General features: G+C 33.8%; 1 protein-coding gene across 1 annotated transcript in view; it reads left to right on the plus strand.

Annotated features, from left to right (window-relative positions):
• Nucleotides 1-481: 481 nt before the first annotated feature.
• Nucleotides 482-16,020, plus strand: part of LOC123684686 (paired mesoderm homeobox protein 2B-like) — a 79,328-nt gene continuing 63,789 nt past the window's right edge. The window contains exons 1-2 of the mRNA XM_045624053.1: nt 482-1,534; nt 15,148-15,344. Coding sequence (XP_045480009.1) covers nt 1,216-1,534; nt 15,148-15,344 — 516 coding nt within the window. The 5' untranslated portion in view covers nt 482-1,215. The remainder of the gene's footprint in view (nt 1,535-15,147; nt 15,345-16,020) is intronic.

A 16,020-nucleotide genomic window follows, 5' to 3' on the forward strand; every position in this document is an offset into this window, starting at 1 on the left:
AGGATCAACCGGTAGTCCCGGTCAAAAACACGCCATATAGTTTATTAATTATTGATAAATACATAATTATTAATAATTTTCATTTGTCATCAACTAATAGTTTATATTTGATTTTTTTTAATTCGAATATTTTCCTCAACAATTCTATAACTAGGTACACGAGCAGGTAAGTTTAAGTTCATTGAATGCATTGATATTTATTTGGAAAAAATGGATATAATGTATCTCAAATTCCGAGGTAAACCACTAAGATGACTGGACTAGGTACTTGTGAATATTAGAACTTATTATCAGAACAACATACTTTTCTGTACAGTTAGTTAGATGTACAAAAAAAAGGTAAATAGTCTTGTGTTTTTAAATATGTTGAAAGCGATTAATCGATGCTGAAGATAAGGTGGGAAGAAATATCACAATAATTCACACAAAAAAGCCGGAATTTGAGTAAAAATTAAATTGCAAACTTTTTCATCGAAAAGATCTGCCTTACATAAATTTTGAGTCCAAGAAAAACCTATATGCACATTTAGGTAATAATCATCCATCAACATCACCAAACGTATATAGCAACAGACTAACAGGTGTCTATAAATCAGCGCGAATATCTTATTCAAGTCCGTCCTGGCAACTGTTGATGCAACATCCCAAGGAAAACAGATCAGCACCGCCGAATACAAATTTAATTCGAGAAATGCACCCCCTCACCCCTCGCATCAAACACTCAATCCAGCGTGTGTGTGTGTGAGAGACTGTGTGTGTCACCATGTCGCGTGCGTTCCACCCCGTGACGTCACGCTCTCCGACCAATAGGGAGCTTTAGACGGAGGGCGCGCATCGCCCCGATTGGCCGACCGCGTCACCATGGAGTTCAACCCCCGCCCTCTCGCACAGTGCCTCTCTGTCCATTTCAACCCCCGAGTTTTTCGTTGCCACCCCAAAGTTGGCCGGTTATTGAATTAGGCTTATCATTTGATTTCGCACAAGCAGACAGTCGTGTCCGCTTCGAACCGCCACTGTCTGTACGTTATTCTAACTCTTAAAAAACCGGGGAATTCCGTAATCTTTATAATTTAATATCGGACTTTTTGATTCGATTATAAACGCGCCGACGAAGTTTCGTTCCCCTAAGCCCCAAATTTACGTCGTCTTCACAAACACCTTCGCCTAATCGAATAAGTAGTTTTTCGAGGAGATTTTTTTCGTTGGTCCTTCGACATGGATTATTCGTACCTCAATCAGGCGACGGCCTTCGATTCTAGCTGCCTTCAGGCGTCCGCGATGGACCCTTCGGGTTTGGGCAACATGCCGTGTTCTTATGGCGATCTGACTTCTTGTAGCCAAATGTCCCAGGCCGCGTATCGATATACAGCTGCAGCGGCTTCGATGGCTAGAAGTTACAACCCCGGCGGATCTGCAGGTGCCATGGGGGTGCATCATCCGTCGGCTGGGTCCCAGTGCGCTGTTATGGGAGCCAGACCCCACGTGCAGGACGTCCACAGGGCTTCGATGTTCCCTGCTACTATGAATCTGCAAGGTGGGTACCTAGTTTTATTGTTATTGCCATTTTTTAGCACTTTTGTTTTCACCGGAACTGTACCAATAGCTTAATATTAGGAATACTGTAAATTTCATTTATATTCTCAGAAAACAAAATTCTAAATCAATCTAAATTCAAAACTAAACTTTAAGCACCTAATAACCTACCTACATCTCTAATTCTCTTCTATCTCATTTTTTCTAAGTATCTTCTTATATGCTTTTTCATTATAAAGGGTATCAGAACACAAAGTATTTTTTGAAATTTGAATCTGTTCGTTTATACATAAACGCTAATAAGTATATAAGTTACACTACATAAAATCATGAAATTAGATCTTTCAGTTTCTGAAGATGACAAAATCATTGTCTCTGAACCCTTCAGGGGATTATAGTGTGGTCACTACAAACTATAACTTTAGTAAATCAGAAACATTTATCGTTTGATAGGATAAGGTTTTTTATACTAGAATACGCCATTCATAATAAAGTTCATGAGATTTAAGAATTCCATTTGAAATCCGGTAGATACCTGAATAATTCCACATTACAATTCTCTCATACTTATAAGCGTTTAGAATGTTTTTTATGTTCTTTCGTCAGGAAAAGGAGAAAATGCACTATAGATTGAAATACTTTGCAATTTTACAAATTACATCAAAATCAAAAAATTTAAATTTTTGCTTCCCTGACACCTGAAAATTGAACATAAAATATTTGTAACTACTTGAATTTCATGTTATTCTAGCAATATCACAAGTTTACGATAATCAAAATTCTTTGCGTTTTACTTTAAAATCCATTATATATTACACCAAAATCAAAAAACTTAAATTTTAGCTTCTCTGACACCTGAAAATTAAAGAGAAAATATTTGAAACTACTTGAATTTTATGTTATGGGAGCAATTCAATAAATTTATGATATTCGATTTTTATTGCTTTTTACTTTACAATCCATTATTTATTACACCAAAATCAGAGAACTTGAATTTTTGCTTCTCTGACACCTAGAAATTAAACAGAAAATATTTTGAACCACTTGAATTTTATGTTAGGGGAGCAATATCATAAATTTATAATATTCAATTTTCTTTGATTATCACTTTACAATCTCTTATATTTCACATTAAAATAAAAAAAAAATAGTTTTTGCTTCCGTGGCACCTGAAAGTTGAACAGAAAATATTTTGAAATACATACCTACTTGAATGTTATGTTATGGAAGTAATATCATAATTATATTATATTCAATTTTCTTTGCTTTCTACTTTACAGTAGGTACATTATCTATTCATCAGTGAATAATAAAATCAAATATGGCAATTAATACTAATAAAAAACTTGAATTTAACATAAAATTCAATATAAATCAATAACTAAAAATTGATCCATACGAATCAGAATTTATCATATTTTTATCAAAACTTGAATGAATTGAATCCGTGAAAATCATTGATAGCCTAAAATACAAAATACATACAAAAACATCACCTAAAAACCAAATATCTTATTATATCCTTTCAAGAAAAATATTTCGAAGTGTAATTATGCAGTATTTTCATTGATCTCCTCTTTTGAAATTTATCACTTGTTATATGCACATAAAACACAAATTCTATCATGCAAATCGTAACTGACTCCATGAATTTGTTTTCAATTGAAATCTAGTCAAATAATATCAAATGAAATGAAGAAGAATTCAATTATGGACACAAATTTTTTAAGACACTTCTTTCTCAAGAATTATTAAAATAATCATAGATCGGGAAGAACAATTATAAGGAATAAAAAGTCATTTCAAAGGAGCAGATAATTTGGGAAAACATTTCAGTTCAAACTTCTACAACAAAGACTAACCTACTTCTTAATAAGAATCCAAAAAACTATAGAATTTATCCGGATATCGTTGAGAAGCACAGTTCTCCACACAATCCTAAACTTGAATCTCCCTTCCATCCCCTAAACAAAATGGAGGATCACAAAAGAACACCACGCGGTCAAATCTTACAGAACTAGATTCTGCGACGGAAATTCAATAATCGCGAAATATCGAAAAACCAAAACCACCAATTATACAATTATGAATTTGATGATTTTTTGGTGAAAAACGCTGCAACCAAACGGTCTGGTGTTGGGATTCAGACTGGGAGGCATCTCAGATGCGGAGGCCTTCTTTTCCACATCCTTCTGGCCATCATAAGGCAATAACTCAGTGAGGCAGGCCCAGCTAACAAGGTTATGCACCTCAGCCTTGGCGGCGTCGAACGGCGAAGCTTCTGCTGCCCCTCCAAGAGCGGTTCAAATTAAATAATTTAATAGTAGAGAAAGTTTATTGTGCATAATCTCGTTTGGACGACGGGGAGGAGGTTTCTTGGCTAAGGGAGCATCGGAGGGGGCAGAGGGGAAAGCCAGTGGATGATTCATGCCTTTGATGATGCTCAGGGACGATGATCATCTATGACTTAACTGGCGTGGTCTTTTATGAGTTACTTTGTTTTGAACTCTATTTAAAAGATATGGCCGAAAATATCGTATTTCCATGTATGGGCCCCGACTTGGTACCTTGTGGAAGGAGCTGTTCTGAGGGTGCTGAGATGTGATTTTATAGCTGCAATTTTGATGATGGTCGATACAGAGAATATCTGCGATGTGTACGGTACCTACCACTCTTCCAATAAAAAAGAAATAGAATTTCAAGATGATAAAAGCAATGAAGATTCATTCTAACGAGAAACCAGATGGAAAAGGTTATATAAAATAAGATAGAGATATTATTCATCATTGAAAGTTAACAACTGTAGAAAAGATAGATCTATCAGCTATTGTAATAGGTATCTATCAAAATATAGCCAATAGATCCATAAAGCCCAAAAATTCATAGAGCAGATGGATCTATACATCTGAAGAATAATTGGTGGTCTATACATATAAACGTATAAATAGAAGCAAAATTTCAACTCGGTTGGATCGTTATAAGGGTCAAATTAATCTACCTTTCTAATATAAATATTAAAATTACGAGATCATTGATATACTTCTTTGTCTAGAAATTCCAATTGACAAAACATTCAACCAAAAAACCAGAGGAACAATAAATCATCCTAAACTCTACAATTGAGTAAACTGCTAATAAATTGAATAACTAAATTCACGAAAAGACAGACGTACGTTCCGGAATTTTCGTTATTTTTTCAATAAAATTTTTCTTCATCAAGTTGTGGTTCAAAAAACTTACTAATATTACAAAATTACAACTTTAATATTCATTTTACTAACTTGAATTCGAGGACACCGTAGCCTAACTGAAAGGGATTGTTTCTCTATTAGGATTTTATTTTTATTTTTACTATTCTGTGAAACTGATATACAAATCAACAATAACAATTTAAAATTTAATTTTATCTTTTGTTTGATGTTTGATTACTCTAATCAACTTTTGGTTGGTTCTAATATTTTGTCATTTGGAATTGTATTTCTAGACAAAAAAGTATATACTAAAAAGATAGTAAAGGTTTGAACTCAATGATACCACAATTTTGATATTCGGTTAGATCGGTTTTTTTTTGTCCTTGAAATATTAGGGTTTTGCACTTCTATTTTGTATACAAAGCTTGAAATCATTATTTTTTATATTATTACACATACACAATCTCAACCAGATCGGATCAGTTTATTTGGAAATACTGTTTTTTTCAATAATCTTCTAGATCTAGATGATGGTTCTGATGATGTGACAAACTTTGCACGGACCTTGAAGTTGTTATTTCATATCAACACTCACCTCCGTTGCTCTTGTGGTGACTGCAATATTGTGTATATTTTTCGATATTATTTCCGTTTCCGTGTTTTTAGACGTATGTGAGACAAATATGTGAGAAGATATTTGTCATCAGTGGGTCGAACTTTATCTTTTAAGACTGTAATGACAGGTTAAATCTTGAGGTGTTTTTTCAGGAACAAGATTTCTTCAATAACTTGTTCAAAAACCATTTCTTAATACCTAATTGACATTTAATATCTTCAATGATTTTTCATAAACTATATTCGATAAAATGTTACTGTAAACTTAACGTAGAAGTTAGTGATTCAATAATAAACTCCTTAATATCCTCCCATGAGTATGTGTCTTATTTTCAGACATGTTTAGGATGAGATGGACACCTAGGTCATACATTACATGAAGTTTTAGTTGATGACAATAAGACAAAACTAATGATAATACCTAACAAGTTTATTCAATAGTTCAATCCAACTGAATACATTTGATGATTCTGTCCTCACTTGGCGGCAATTCATTATAAATAAAAACAAAGTGATTTCCACAAAAATTTTATTGTCTACGACAATTGTTCCGCCAAAACTGTGGCTTCATTAAGCCAAATTTTTGAGTTCAGTTGTCGTAGGCTATAAAATATTTGGGGAAATCACTATTTATGTATAATTCACGTTCACTCAAATTTATTATAGGAGGCTCCGAAGGAGGTTCATTATGAATCACTAACTCCTCGGCTCAAAATTCAAAAATGACAGACATTGTGGCGAAATGATTCATGTAGTAATTCGAAATTTGGCATATTTACTGTCATATTCATAACAACTTTTGTTCTTGAACAATTGTGGACATTAGAGCTCCTTCTATCCTATTTTGAAATATTTCATCCCAAAATCAGTCTCTACATTGGGATGTAAGTGAAGGAAGGAAGCCTCAGCGGACATTTTTCATCAGGTAAGGAAACAGCAGGGTGAATTCACCGCCGCTGCGATCAATAAAGGCGTTTCTTCGCCATTTCCCGTCGGATTTTGTCGTTTCGAACGAGCAAAACAGTATCCTCTAAATCTTCAATAAAGATTGGGAGTAAAATTCACTAAAGATAAATTAAATGTATCCCATATAATATTTTAATGTACTGCAGATAATGCAACATATTTTTTGACAAGTTTATGAAAATATTATGGGTAATTGAAATATTTCCAGAAAATTTTAATTAAAAAGCTGATATACCTAGGTATGTTTAGTGTTTTTGTTTCATTTGGTTCATTCATCTTTCACGCTTTATTATTGTTATATGTATTCAGTAATTTTGTCATACTTGAGAATAATTCTTAAAAAAAAAGTAGTGGTACAAACATTTCAAAGTTCACATTTTGGATGTAAAAGTGAAAATCGGTAAGGGAACTATTTAATGCTAAAAAGATGTTCAATTGAACAATCATATTTGATCGATATAATTTCAGTTCAACGTTTCCTTTTCTGTAAATATTTTATAAACTGTTTTATTCCTAATGCCTAGGCCTAGAGGATAAGTACATTGTACCAAGTGTCAATGGCCTAGCTGCTGAGACATGTTTATTCAAAGAAAAAAACACAATGCTAAAAATTCTTTGAAATATTCATCTCTTTTACTCCTCATCTCGAAAGTCAACTAAGTTTTGAAGTTTCAAAAACTATGAATTAATTGAATTAAATATTGGATCATTAAATAAAAATTTATGATGGTACTATCATATAAATATAATGTATGATACTATGTATGGTACTATAAATATATGTATGGTACTATAATTATATCCGTGATAATAATAATAATACTTCTGGCCTCTAGAAATTCTGTAGAAATTATTCGAAATTCGACATTGAATAATGAGTTAAAAAAAATTTGCTGCGCGTTATCGTATTCCACAATTTTATGGCGTCATAATTATTAAATTATTCATTAAGACAAATTTATGTAGATGTTAAAAGCATTGCACGCTTGGGATATTATACGCTATAAATTCATAACCAAAAATATAGTCGAAATTCATCTATATTCATTTCTGAGAAAGTCAACTGATTTTGTTAATCTTGGATAATTATTCCATTCAAATTGAGTTTTCAGCTGTTAAGAATAACGATACGATAGCTCAAAACTTCTACTGAAAATATTTTCTTATTTAAAATATCTAATACCTCAGAAACTAGTGTTCAGATTCAATGGAATTTTCTGCAGTAACCTTACAAGTCGAGCAGTAAGTCATGCAAAAAGAACAAACAGGTAAAAAAAAAGTAATGGCCACACGTCACTACTTTTCTAGAATTTTCAATTCGTATCGTATCGTAGGATCGTTTTTAGAAATGGTAAACCAAATCTGTGCCCCATTCTAAATCAAAAATTTTATGCTTAACTTTACACTCAGAGCAGAAATCTAGCGCTAAAACAATTAAGATTTTAAATCTGGGATTAGATTAGATTGAGCAATAGTAAATCAACATTACTTTTCAAGAATAATATTGGCGCATGGTTATAAACCAATTATTCAACAGTTCAGATCTTTGTTGAATTTGAGATTTTCAATATAGCTGGGATACCAAGTAAACTACGAAAGATATAGATTAAAATTTAACAACAAAAAAACTATGATGATGATACCAGTTGACAAAACCTTCACCTTCAATGTTTTCATTTTTTCCTGAAAATAAAAGATTCTCGGATATTCACAACGTATAATTCGAATGAAATCCATTGTTTTCTCACGAGGAAAGAGGATGGACGGGCTTCAAGAAAAGATGATGTTCCTTTTCACCCACCTTTTTCGCTCGAGAAAACGTTGATTCCTCCTCCGGAAATGAAGGAAAATGTGATCCGCGACGTAAATATTGAATTTCCTTTTCATTTCTTCAAATCGTTTTTCAAATTCAGTTAACAATTTCTGCCTTTTGTCGGTTCCTTCTGTTCCCTCGATCTCGATTGGATGTTGCCTCTGCGGAATCTCTTCGTTATGCCGCAGAAGAATATTGGATGGAGTTTAATTCCATAGGGAGAGATGAGAATCAAGATCGACTAATTCAGAATTTCATTTCAAAAATAGATTTGAAAGTGGAAGTATTAGGAAATATGGAAATTATCATACACAGGCATACATTGTGTATCCAAATTAGATAATAAAATTTGTATGTTCAAAAGACAGAAAATATTGAGGAAATTTACGAGTTTTGGGCTTATTGAACAGAATGTCCTGAAAATGTTTTCTGTACCTAAGGTAAGAGGGAATTTGTACCTACTTTCATTCAGATACTAGACCTAGATGACGATAGATGCATCTATCTGAGTCATTTGTCCTCATGAGGACAAATGACTCAGATAGAATCAGAGCGAACTGAAACTTAATAAGAAAGCAGATTCCATCAGTATATGTATTTCATCTTTGAATATTTCTGTTATTTCGTTTATTCAAAAAAATGATCTCTACCAGTAAGACAAACATCTGAAAATATTTTAGAATTCACTGACTTTCCTGATGATTTCGGTAAATTCTGAAATTTCTTCAGGCTGGCCTGTACAACTTCTCTCCTGAAAATCAGCTAGGTAGTTTTAGGGTGATGAATTTTGTAGATCACCCAAGCATTCTGAATAGCTGCATCTATAGGCCATGTAAAAATAGAACAATAGAATAAAAAAATACTTCTTCGGCAACCGTCCGGGAAGTGCTCACTTCCCGGACGCTTTTTCTCTGAGAATGTAGCATTTCCCGGCCTAGTCCGGAAAGTACGTACTTCCCGGACTAGGCCGGAAAAGAATCATAGAATCCATAACAACCGAGATAACGGCTGACAGTTCATATGAAATTAGTTGTCAAAAATTTGCATGTTTTTTGATCGCAATCGTAATAAAATATGGAAAGCAACAGCGATAGTGTTATTTTACATGGTTGCCGAAAAAATATTGTACGCAACACGTCCGAAAATGGTTTTTTTGGACTCACAGACTTCCAGGACTCGCTTACGCTCGTCCTGGAATTTTGTCTATTCGTCCAAAAAAACCCTATTTTCCGGACTTGTTACGTAAATTACTATAGTTTAATAAGGTTTCATTTCTTGTATTTTTTTTTGCCCATTCTGTAATTGGCTTAGGCTGTTGAATGGTGTAATAAATAAATAAAAATATCAATGGAATTCTTCTTCTTCCTCAGCCCTCTTTCATCCAGTGTCGGACATAGGCCCCTTCCAGTTTTTTCCATGCTTCTCTGTCTTTTGCTGTTCTCATCCATTGCTTGCCGGCTACATCGATTATGTCGTCTATCCATTTCTTTTCGGTCTTCCTATGCTTCTTTTTGTCTCTCGAGGTCTCCAAAACGTCACTTTGTGTGACCATCTCTCCACACTCTGCCTTGTAACATGTGCCACCCACTGCCACCTAAGTTTTACTATTCTACTCATGATGTCAGTTACCCTGGTCTTTTTTCGTATTTTGGTGTTTGGGATTCTGTCCCTCAAAGTTATAACCAGCATAATACTTTCCATGGCCCCTTGAGTTACTCTCAGTTGTTCTGCCATTTTTTTTGTAATTACCTACCATAGTTTCTAGACCATAAGTTGCTACTGGTAATATACTGTCGTAGGTTTTGCGTTTTAAGTGTAGAGGAATATTTTTGTCCTTAAAGATGAAACTCAGTTTGCCGAAGGCTGTCCATGATAAGCGTATTCTTCTCCCAATTTCCAATATTTGATTTTCTTTTCCATTTTTAATCATATGCCCCAAATATACATATTGTTCCACCTTCTCTATGCTTATGTTATCTATAGTGATGTCTTCCTGACTATGGCTCATTATCTTCGTTTTGTCAATATTCATCGATTTCAATTCATGGATGTATGTGCTTATCAGTACTATGTCATCTATAGAATTCAAATCTCTATATTTAGACACATCACATTCTGGAAACAGAGCAGCTGATGTACATGGAAGATCCTTTTTTTGGGTCCATATTCTCTGCTCAGTTTTCTCCGATAGTTTGGATATTGACGCAATAGTTGATATAGGGACGTCATCTGGAATCTATTTTTCGTCACCATCATCTTCCTTCAACGTATAAAATTACCTAAACTTGAGCCTCTTTCCATGAGAACTTCAGCATTTGCAACCAGTTATTTTCCGGATAGATTATCCAATAAATATTGAAGAAATTGGCCACAAACAATTGTGTCGACCAGCCTCAAGCCTTCCAAGGGCTATGTTGGTATCGTCCTTGATTAAAACTTGTCTTGGCATGAAGAATATTCAACTTGAATTGCGTAGAATCGTTCGATCTTATTGGAAGCGAAAGATAGACAAACATGGACAAAAAATTATTGTCCTTGAAGAAAAGACTTGCTTCACGATGCACCAGAATACATTTTTATGATTGTAAACTTTATGTGAAAAAATAATATTTTTCTACATTCATGCAAAAAACAAAACTTTATTGAACTATATTTAGTGGAAAAAGAAGTTCTTTATTGCATTAGTGCAATAAAGTTTTTATTGCACTCATCTGTCATTCAACTTCAACGTGCTGTCACCAATTGTTCATTCACTTTCAACATTGAGGGTAAAAATAAAGTTTGAGTTAAATTGTTCGTAACGTATTAGTTCCTGTTTCAATGCAAATCGATATTAATACTAAAGTATTCAAGTTGCGCTTTTCATTTTCCTACACCTAGTGCCGCACCGCAATAAATCATTTTTTGCTTTTTGCATGAACGTAGAAAAAATGCTGTATGCAACTCGTGCAAAAATTGTTTATTGCACTTGTTGCATAAATAACTATTGAATGATACGGAAAATATCTTCGCATCGATTATTCGATTATTGATGATCAGTTTAATTATTTCAATCATAAGGGGAAATAAAATATCGTTAAATATTGCATTCATAATTTCTCTTAGGGACATTCGAGAGAAAAGATATTTTAGCTAACCAGAAGAACCGGTTGTAATCTATATATAATTTTTGATTGTGTTCTCAAGCCTACTCAGAATCATTAGTGTTCTTTATCACCCGATCCCGAAATGACAAAGGACCTACCTTCAAATCAGAAAATTTCTTTTCTCCAACCTGAGCATTTTTAGCACCCATAATGAATAATTTACATACCTCCTGTATTACCCGGTGATAACTTAAATCGTGGAAACATGCGAACCAATGTTCCTAATGGCATAAGCGATGTTGTACCAAGTGAATTTAGAATCGGTTGCGAGGTAAGCCACAATAGCATTACCTGTTGAATTCGTAATGTGCCTCATCTCAGGTTCGCATCTCTGCAAAGTTGTTATTTATTGGATTTCTAGTGTCGACACTTTACTCGAAAATGTTCACAGCTTTCCAACCATTGGAGATCGAAAATAATATTGTGAACATGTTTCAATATTCGAAAAATATAGTAACGAAAAAATGTGAAATGAAAATATCAAGATGCAAGAATTCGAGTTCCTATGAAATGAATTATTCTTTTGATTTTCTGAAGAATTTTTCAAATTCATTCGCACGAAAGCACGAAACCGTGTTGATTCGAAACTATAGTAAGCAGCAGCTGTGGACAAATTAGTATCTGTCCACATCAAGTTCTTTGGCAACTTTCAAGAGTAGGTGAATTAGGAGTAGTTTCCGGAGAAAAACAATTCGTCAACAAGAAGATGCATGAATGATTGTAATTCGGTTAGAACAAAATCCAATGCAGACATTTTTTTGGAAATTCACATTGTCCTCCTCAACACTATTCTGAAATTAATGGAAAATGCAAATTCATTAGAATCGAAACACAACGGTCTCTCCAGAATTATGAACTCTAATAACTATTTCATCATTTTATATGGAAATTATTTGAAAACTGAAATACATATTGAAATAGTAATGTTTGAGAACATTTGAAAATTATTATACGAACACTCTTGTATCATGCAATGATAAAAATACATATTTGAGTAAATTATTGAAGCATACATAAAAAAAGCAAGGATCTTGATGTAAATTGTATGTGTAATGAATGATGAATCGAGTAGAAAATGTCACATAAAAATGAGCCTTTGATCTCGAATAGAGGACGCTTCGTAATCACTTTCGGGATGAAAAAGTGTTTGATCTCCAATTTCAAAATTTCTTTCCGCAAAATGCATATTAGACGATTCTGAACCACTTTGGTTTCGTGTCTGTCCGTGTGTCCACAAACCCTTGTTTGTCTTCCACAATTCTTATACGAATTCAATTGAATTTGCTGTGGGTTTCCTGAGAGCGCTATAGATTTTAAATTTTCAGGATATAGGTTAGGTTAAGAGTTTTTATTTTGAATAGCTTGCTATATGAGCAGCTTTTACTTTTGAAGCTGTCATCTTTTGACATTTAACAAATAAAAACTAGGTACGCCATTACTATAAATGGAACGATACACGCTCCAACATAGCATTGAAATAGGTAAAATTTAATCCAAAAATTGTGAAAATTTTGCAGTAACAATTTGCAAAACTAAAGCACCTTCTCGGTCGGAAATAGGGAAACAGGTGAAAAAAATTGAGCAGTTGGAACAAATTAGAGATCTGGAGAATCGAAATCATGTGCGTCGCTCAAGAAGAACTAAGAATATTGCTGCTGTAACCCGTAGTGTTGGCAAAAACCCAGGTTTTTCGATTTTGGGAATTAGGCATTCCACAAATGACATTACACCGTATTTTGCTTAAAGACTTAGGTCTTAAAACTCAGTTAACAAAATAACTCAAGCTGATCGATCTTGAAATGCAATAATGCATCTAAATGATTCCGATTGTCATAAGAAATCTTCTTGAGATGAGGCCCTTTTTTAGTTTGTAGGTTACGTTAATACGCAGAATTGTCGTATTTGGGGCTTGAAAAACACAAGAATGATTGTTGAAAAGCCTCCCCATCCCCAATGTGTCATTGTTTGGTGGGGTTTTTGAACTGATGGTGTGATTTGATCTCAGTTATTCGAACTGATGCAACTGTTACAGTGAATAGATTGCGCTATGGATTAATGATTTTTTCATAGCTGGAATTGGAAGATATTCATGTGAACAACGTTTATTTTGAAAAAGATCGCGCTATGTTCCATGCAAACAACGAACAAGTTTCTTGGCCGTGTTAAAACTCGAAGAGGGGACACAATTGGCCTTTAGATTTTGTCTTCGGAGCCACGTGAAAGAGTTCTTTGCCAATGCTTTATCGTTCTTTAAGATGGAATTCCTGAAGTTATCGAGGACATGCAGTAGCAAATGTGCAAATTGGTCATAAAAAATTCCATGTAAAGGATATGGTAATGCAAACGTAGTCATGGCGGCCATTTAACTGATATCGTTTTTCATCGTTAATGGCATACCTTCCTCTTCACAATGAAATAAACATTCATTGATTTCTTCCAACATATACTCTTCTTTTTTAATATCAAAATGAAATCTCTTATTGAAAACCCTTCATTTCAAGTTGTACTAGTCCGATATTTAGTTTATAGCATACTCTAGAGTGCTGATTTTAGGAGTAAAGGACAAGGAGGCACACTGACTCAGCAATTTGCAAAGAATTTGTAACTTTGGGTACCTATTACTTCCTTACCAGATCAAGAATCTACATTAATTACAATTCCGAATTGATAAGTTAGATCCTAACAAAAGTCTAATCAATATCTGGAGGTTCAAGAAATTTATACCATTTCCAAATAACACTGAAAAACTGAACGATCTTCAAAGATTATCTTCAAATAATATAAGTAGAAAATCTCGACACATCTATCTAATGAACCATAATAATGTAATGAGAATTATTTGATTCTTCAGTTCAAGGTATTACTCTTCACTTGAGAAATATACAGTACTGAGCAGGTTTTATAGAGCAGAGAGAGTAAATTATCAAGTTAATAAGTAACAATAAGTACAACTAACAATAAGTACAACTAAATATGTTCAAAAGAAAAAATAGCCGATGAAAATTCAGTTTCGACTACAACTAGGTACAGTTTGCTTTCATTTTTTTTACGAGTATTCCTATTTTTTCATTCTGCTCGAAACTCATCATTTTCGCATATATATACTTTTTTCCTCACCCCACAGTTCCCGTTTATGTGGCTCATATATTTGAGGGTTACTTTGTTTCTATCCCCAAGTAAATACGGTGTATATCGATGCGAAAACGACGCTAAGAAGAAGACCCTGGAAGAGAGTGGATGTAAATGTGAGACCATCAATTTTTATCGTTTTTTTACTGTCGCACACACGGAGACCATCTTTATTGTTAGAGCTGAGGAAGATCCGAATTTTATGACCGTGAAGAAGTTTTGTTTCTTGAAAATGCAAACATGCAATAGGAGTACTTGAGGGATTTGATACATTGTGATTTGTTGTTCATCGGTTCTTAACATTTAACGCAACTAAAATTTTTCAATCAACACGTACTGTTTAATTATTCGACCATTAGATGGGAATGTCCCATTATACTGATCAATCACGAAAGATACAAAAGTAAAGGAATAAAGAAAATAAAATGAAAATCGATAACCAAAAATCTTTAGGGACCAAGTAACAAAGGCCTACTCAGAAACCAACCGGTTCTCCTACATAAGCTCTGAAATTTTGAGGATACACACTCAGTCTCCGGAGTATGAAGAAAACCAAAAATTAAACAGAATTCAATTCGGGGAGGAATTCTTCATAAATAAGCTCATATTGATTGAGACCATATTCTATTCAAATTGACAGATATTTGCCTGATACTTGATTGACAATTCCAATTTCCACATAGTCGTACATCGAATTGATTCATTCTGCTTTTATTATTTCCCCAAACTTTATATCTACTTTCCTTGATTCCAGGTGGTTTACCCTACAAAGTATATCCTGGTCACGATGGAGTCTTAACGGAAAAAAGGAAACAGAGACGTATCAGAACCACCTTCACATCTGCTCAGCTGAAGGAACTCGAAAGAGCATTCCAAGAAACACATTATCCAGACATTTACACAAGAGAAGAGATAGCAATGAAAATCGATCTCACCGAAGCTAGAGTCCAGGTGAGTTCTTATTTTGAAACGTTCATTGAGTCGAAATGGATATTTTGTATTCGCAATCTCATACGATTCATTTGCATTTTATAATGTTACTGTGATCCTAGCAACCATAACCACAGTAATGTTCAAAGTATTTTATGGAATCCTAATCATCGTCCTATACTAAGGCCCAGTTTCACCAAACAGCACTTGATCCCAGATTGATTAAACTCCGCTTGTTACTAAAGCAGGCTTAACAGTGTTTTCTGTTTCACCATGCATCAACCCGTCCGAAGATGATCGCGATTAACCAAATCGCGATTAAATAGTCAGACCATTTGGCAACGTTGTGAACAAAGAGTTATATAGTGTTCTGTATCGTATTAGCAGTGATGACCACCATTGACGCTAGGTGTCAGGTGTCATTCATTCATAACTCATAACATTTCAAAACATTTGTCATCTTGTAAACAAAAAACAAAGTTAATTTTTGCCGAAAATGTCGAGTGATGTGCTTCGAAATGTCGGAAACTTGCAGAAGTTAAAAAGAAATTATCCCATTTCACAAAACCACACATTCTGGAAAAAACTATATAAGTAATTTTATTAACTTATTTATTTTTATTAACAAGTTTAACTGCTTCTTAAATAATATTTCAATCAAACATATCAGTGAATTATTCTTTGCAATAAATTTCAT

Source organism: Harmonia axyridis, chromosome 7, assembly GCF_914767665.1.
Source record: "Harmonia axyridis chromosome 7, icHarAxyr1.1, whole genome shotgun sequence".
Classification (NCBI taxonomy): Eukaryota; Metazoa; Arthropoda; class Insecta; order Coleoptera; family Coccinellidae; genus Harmonia; species Harmonia axyridis.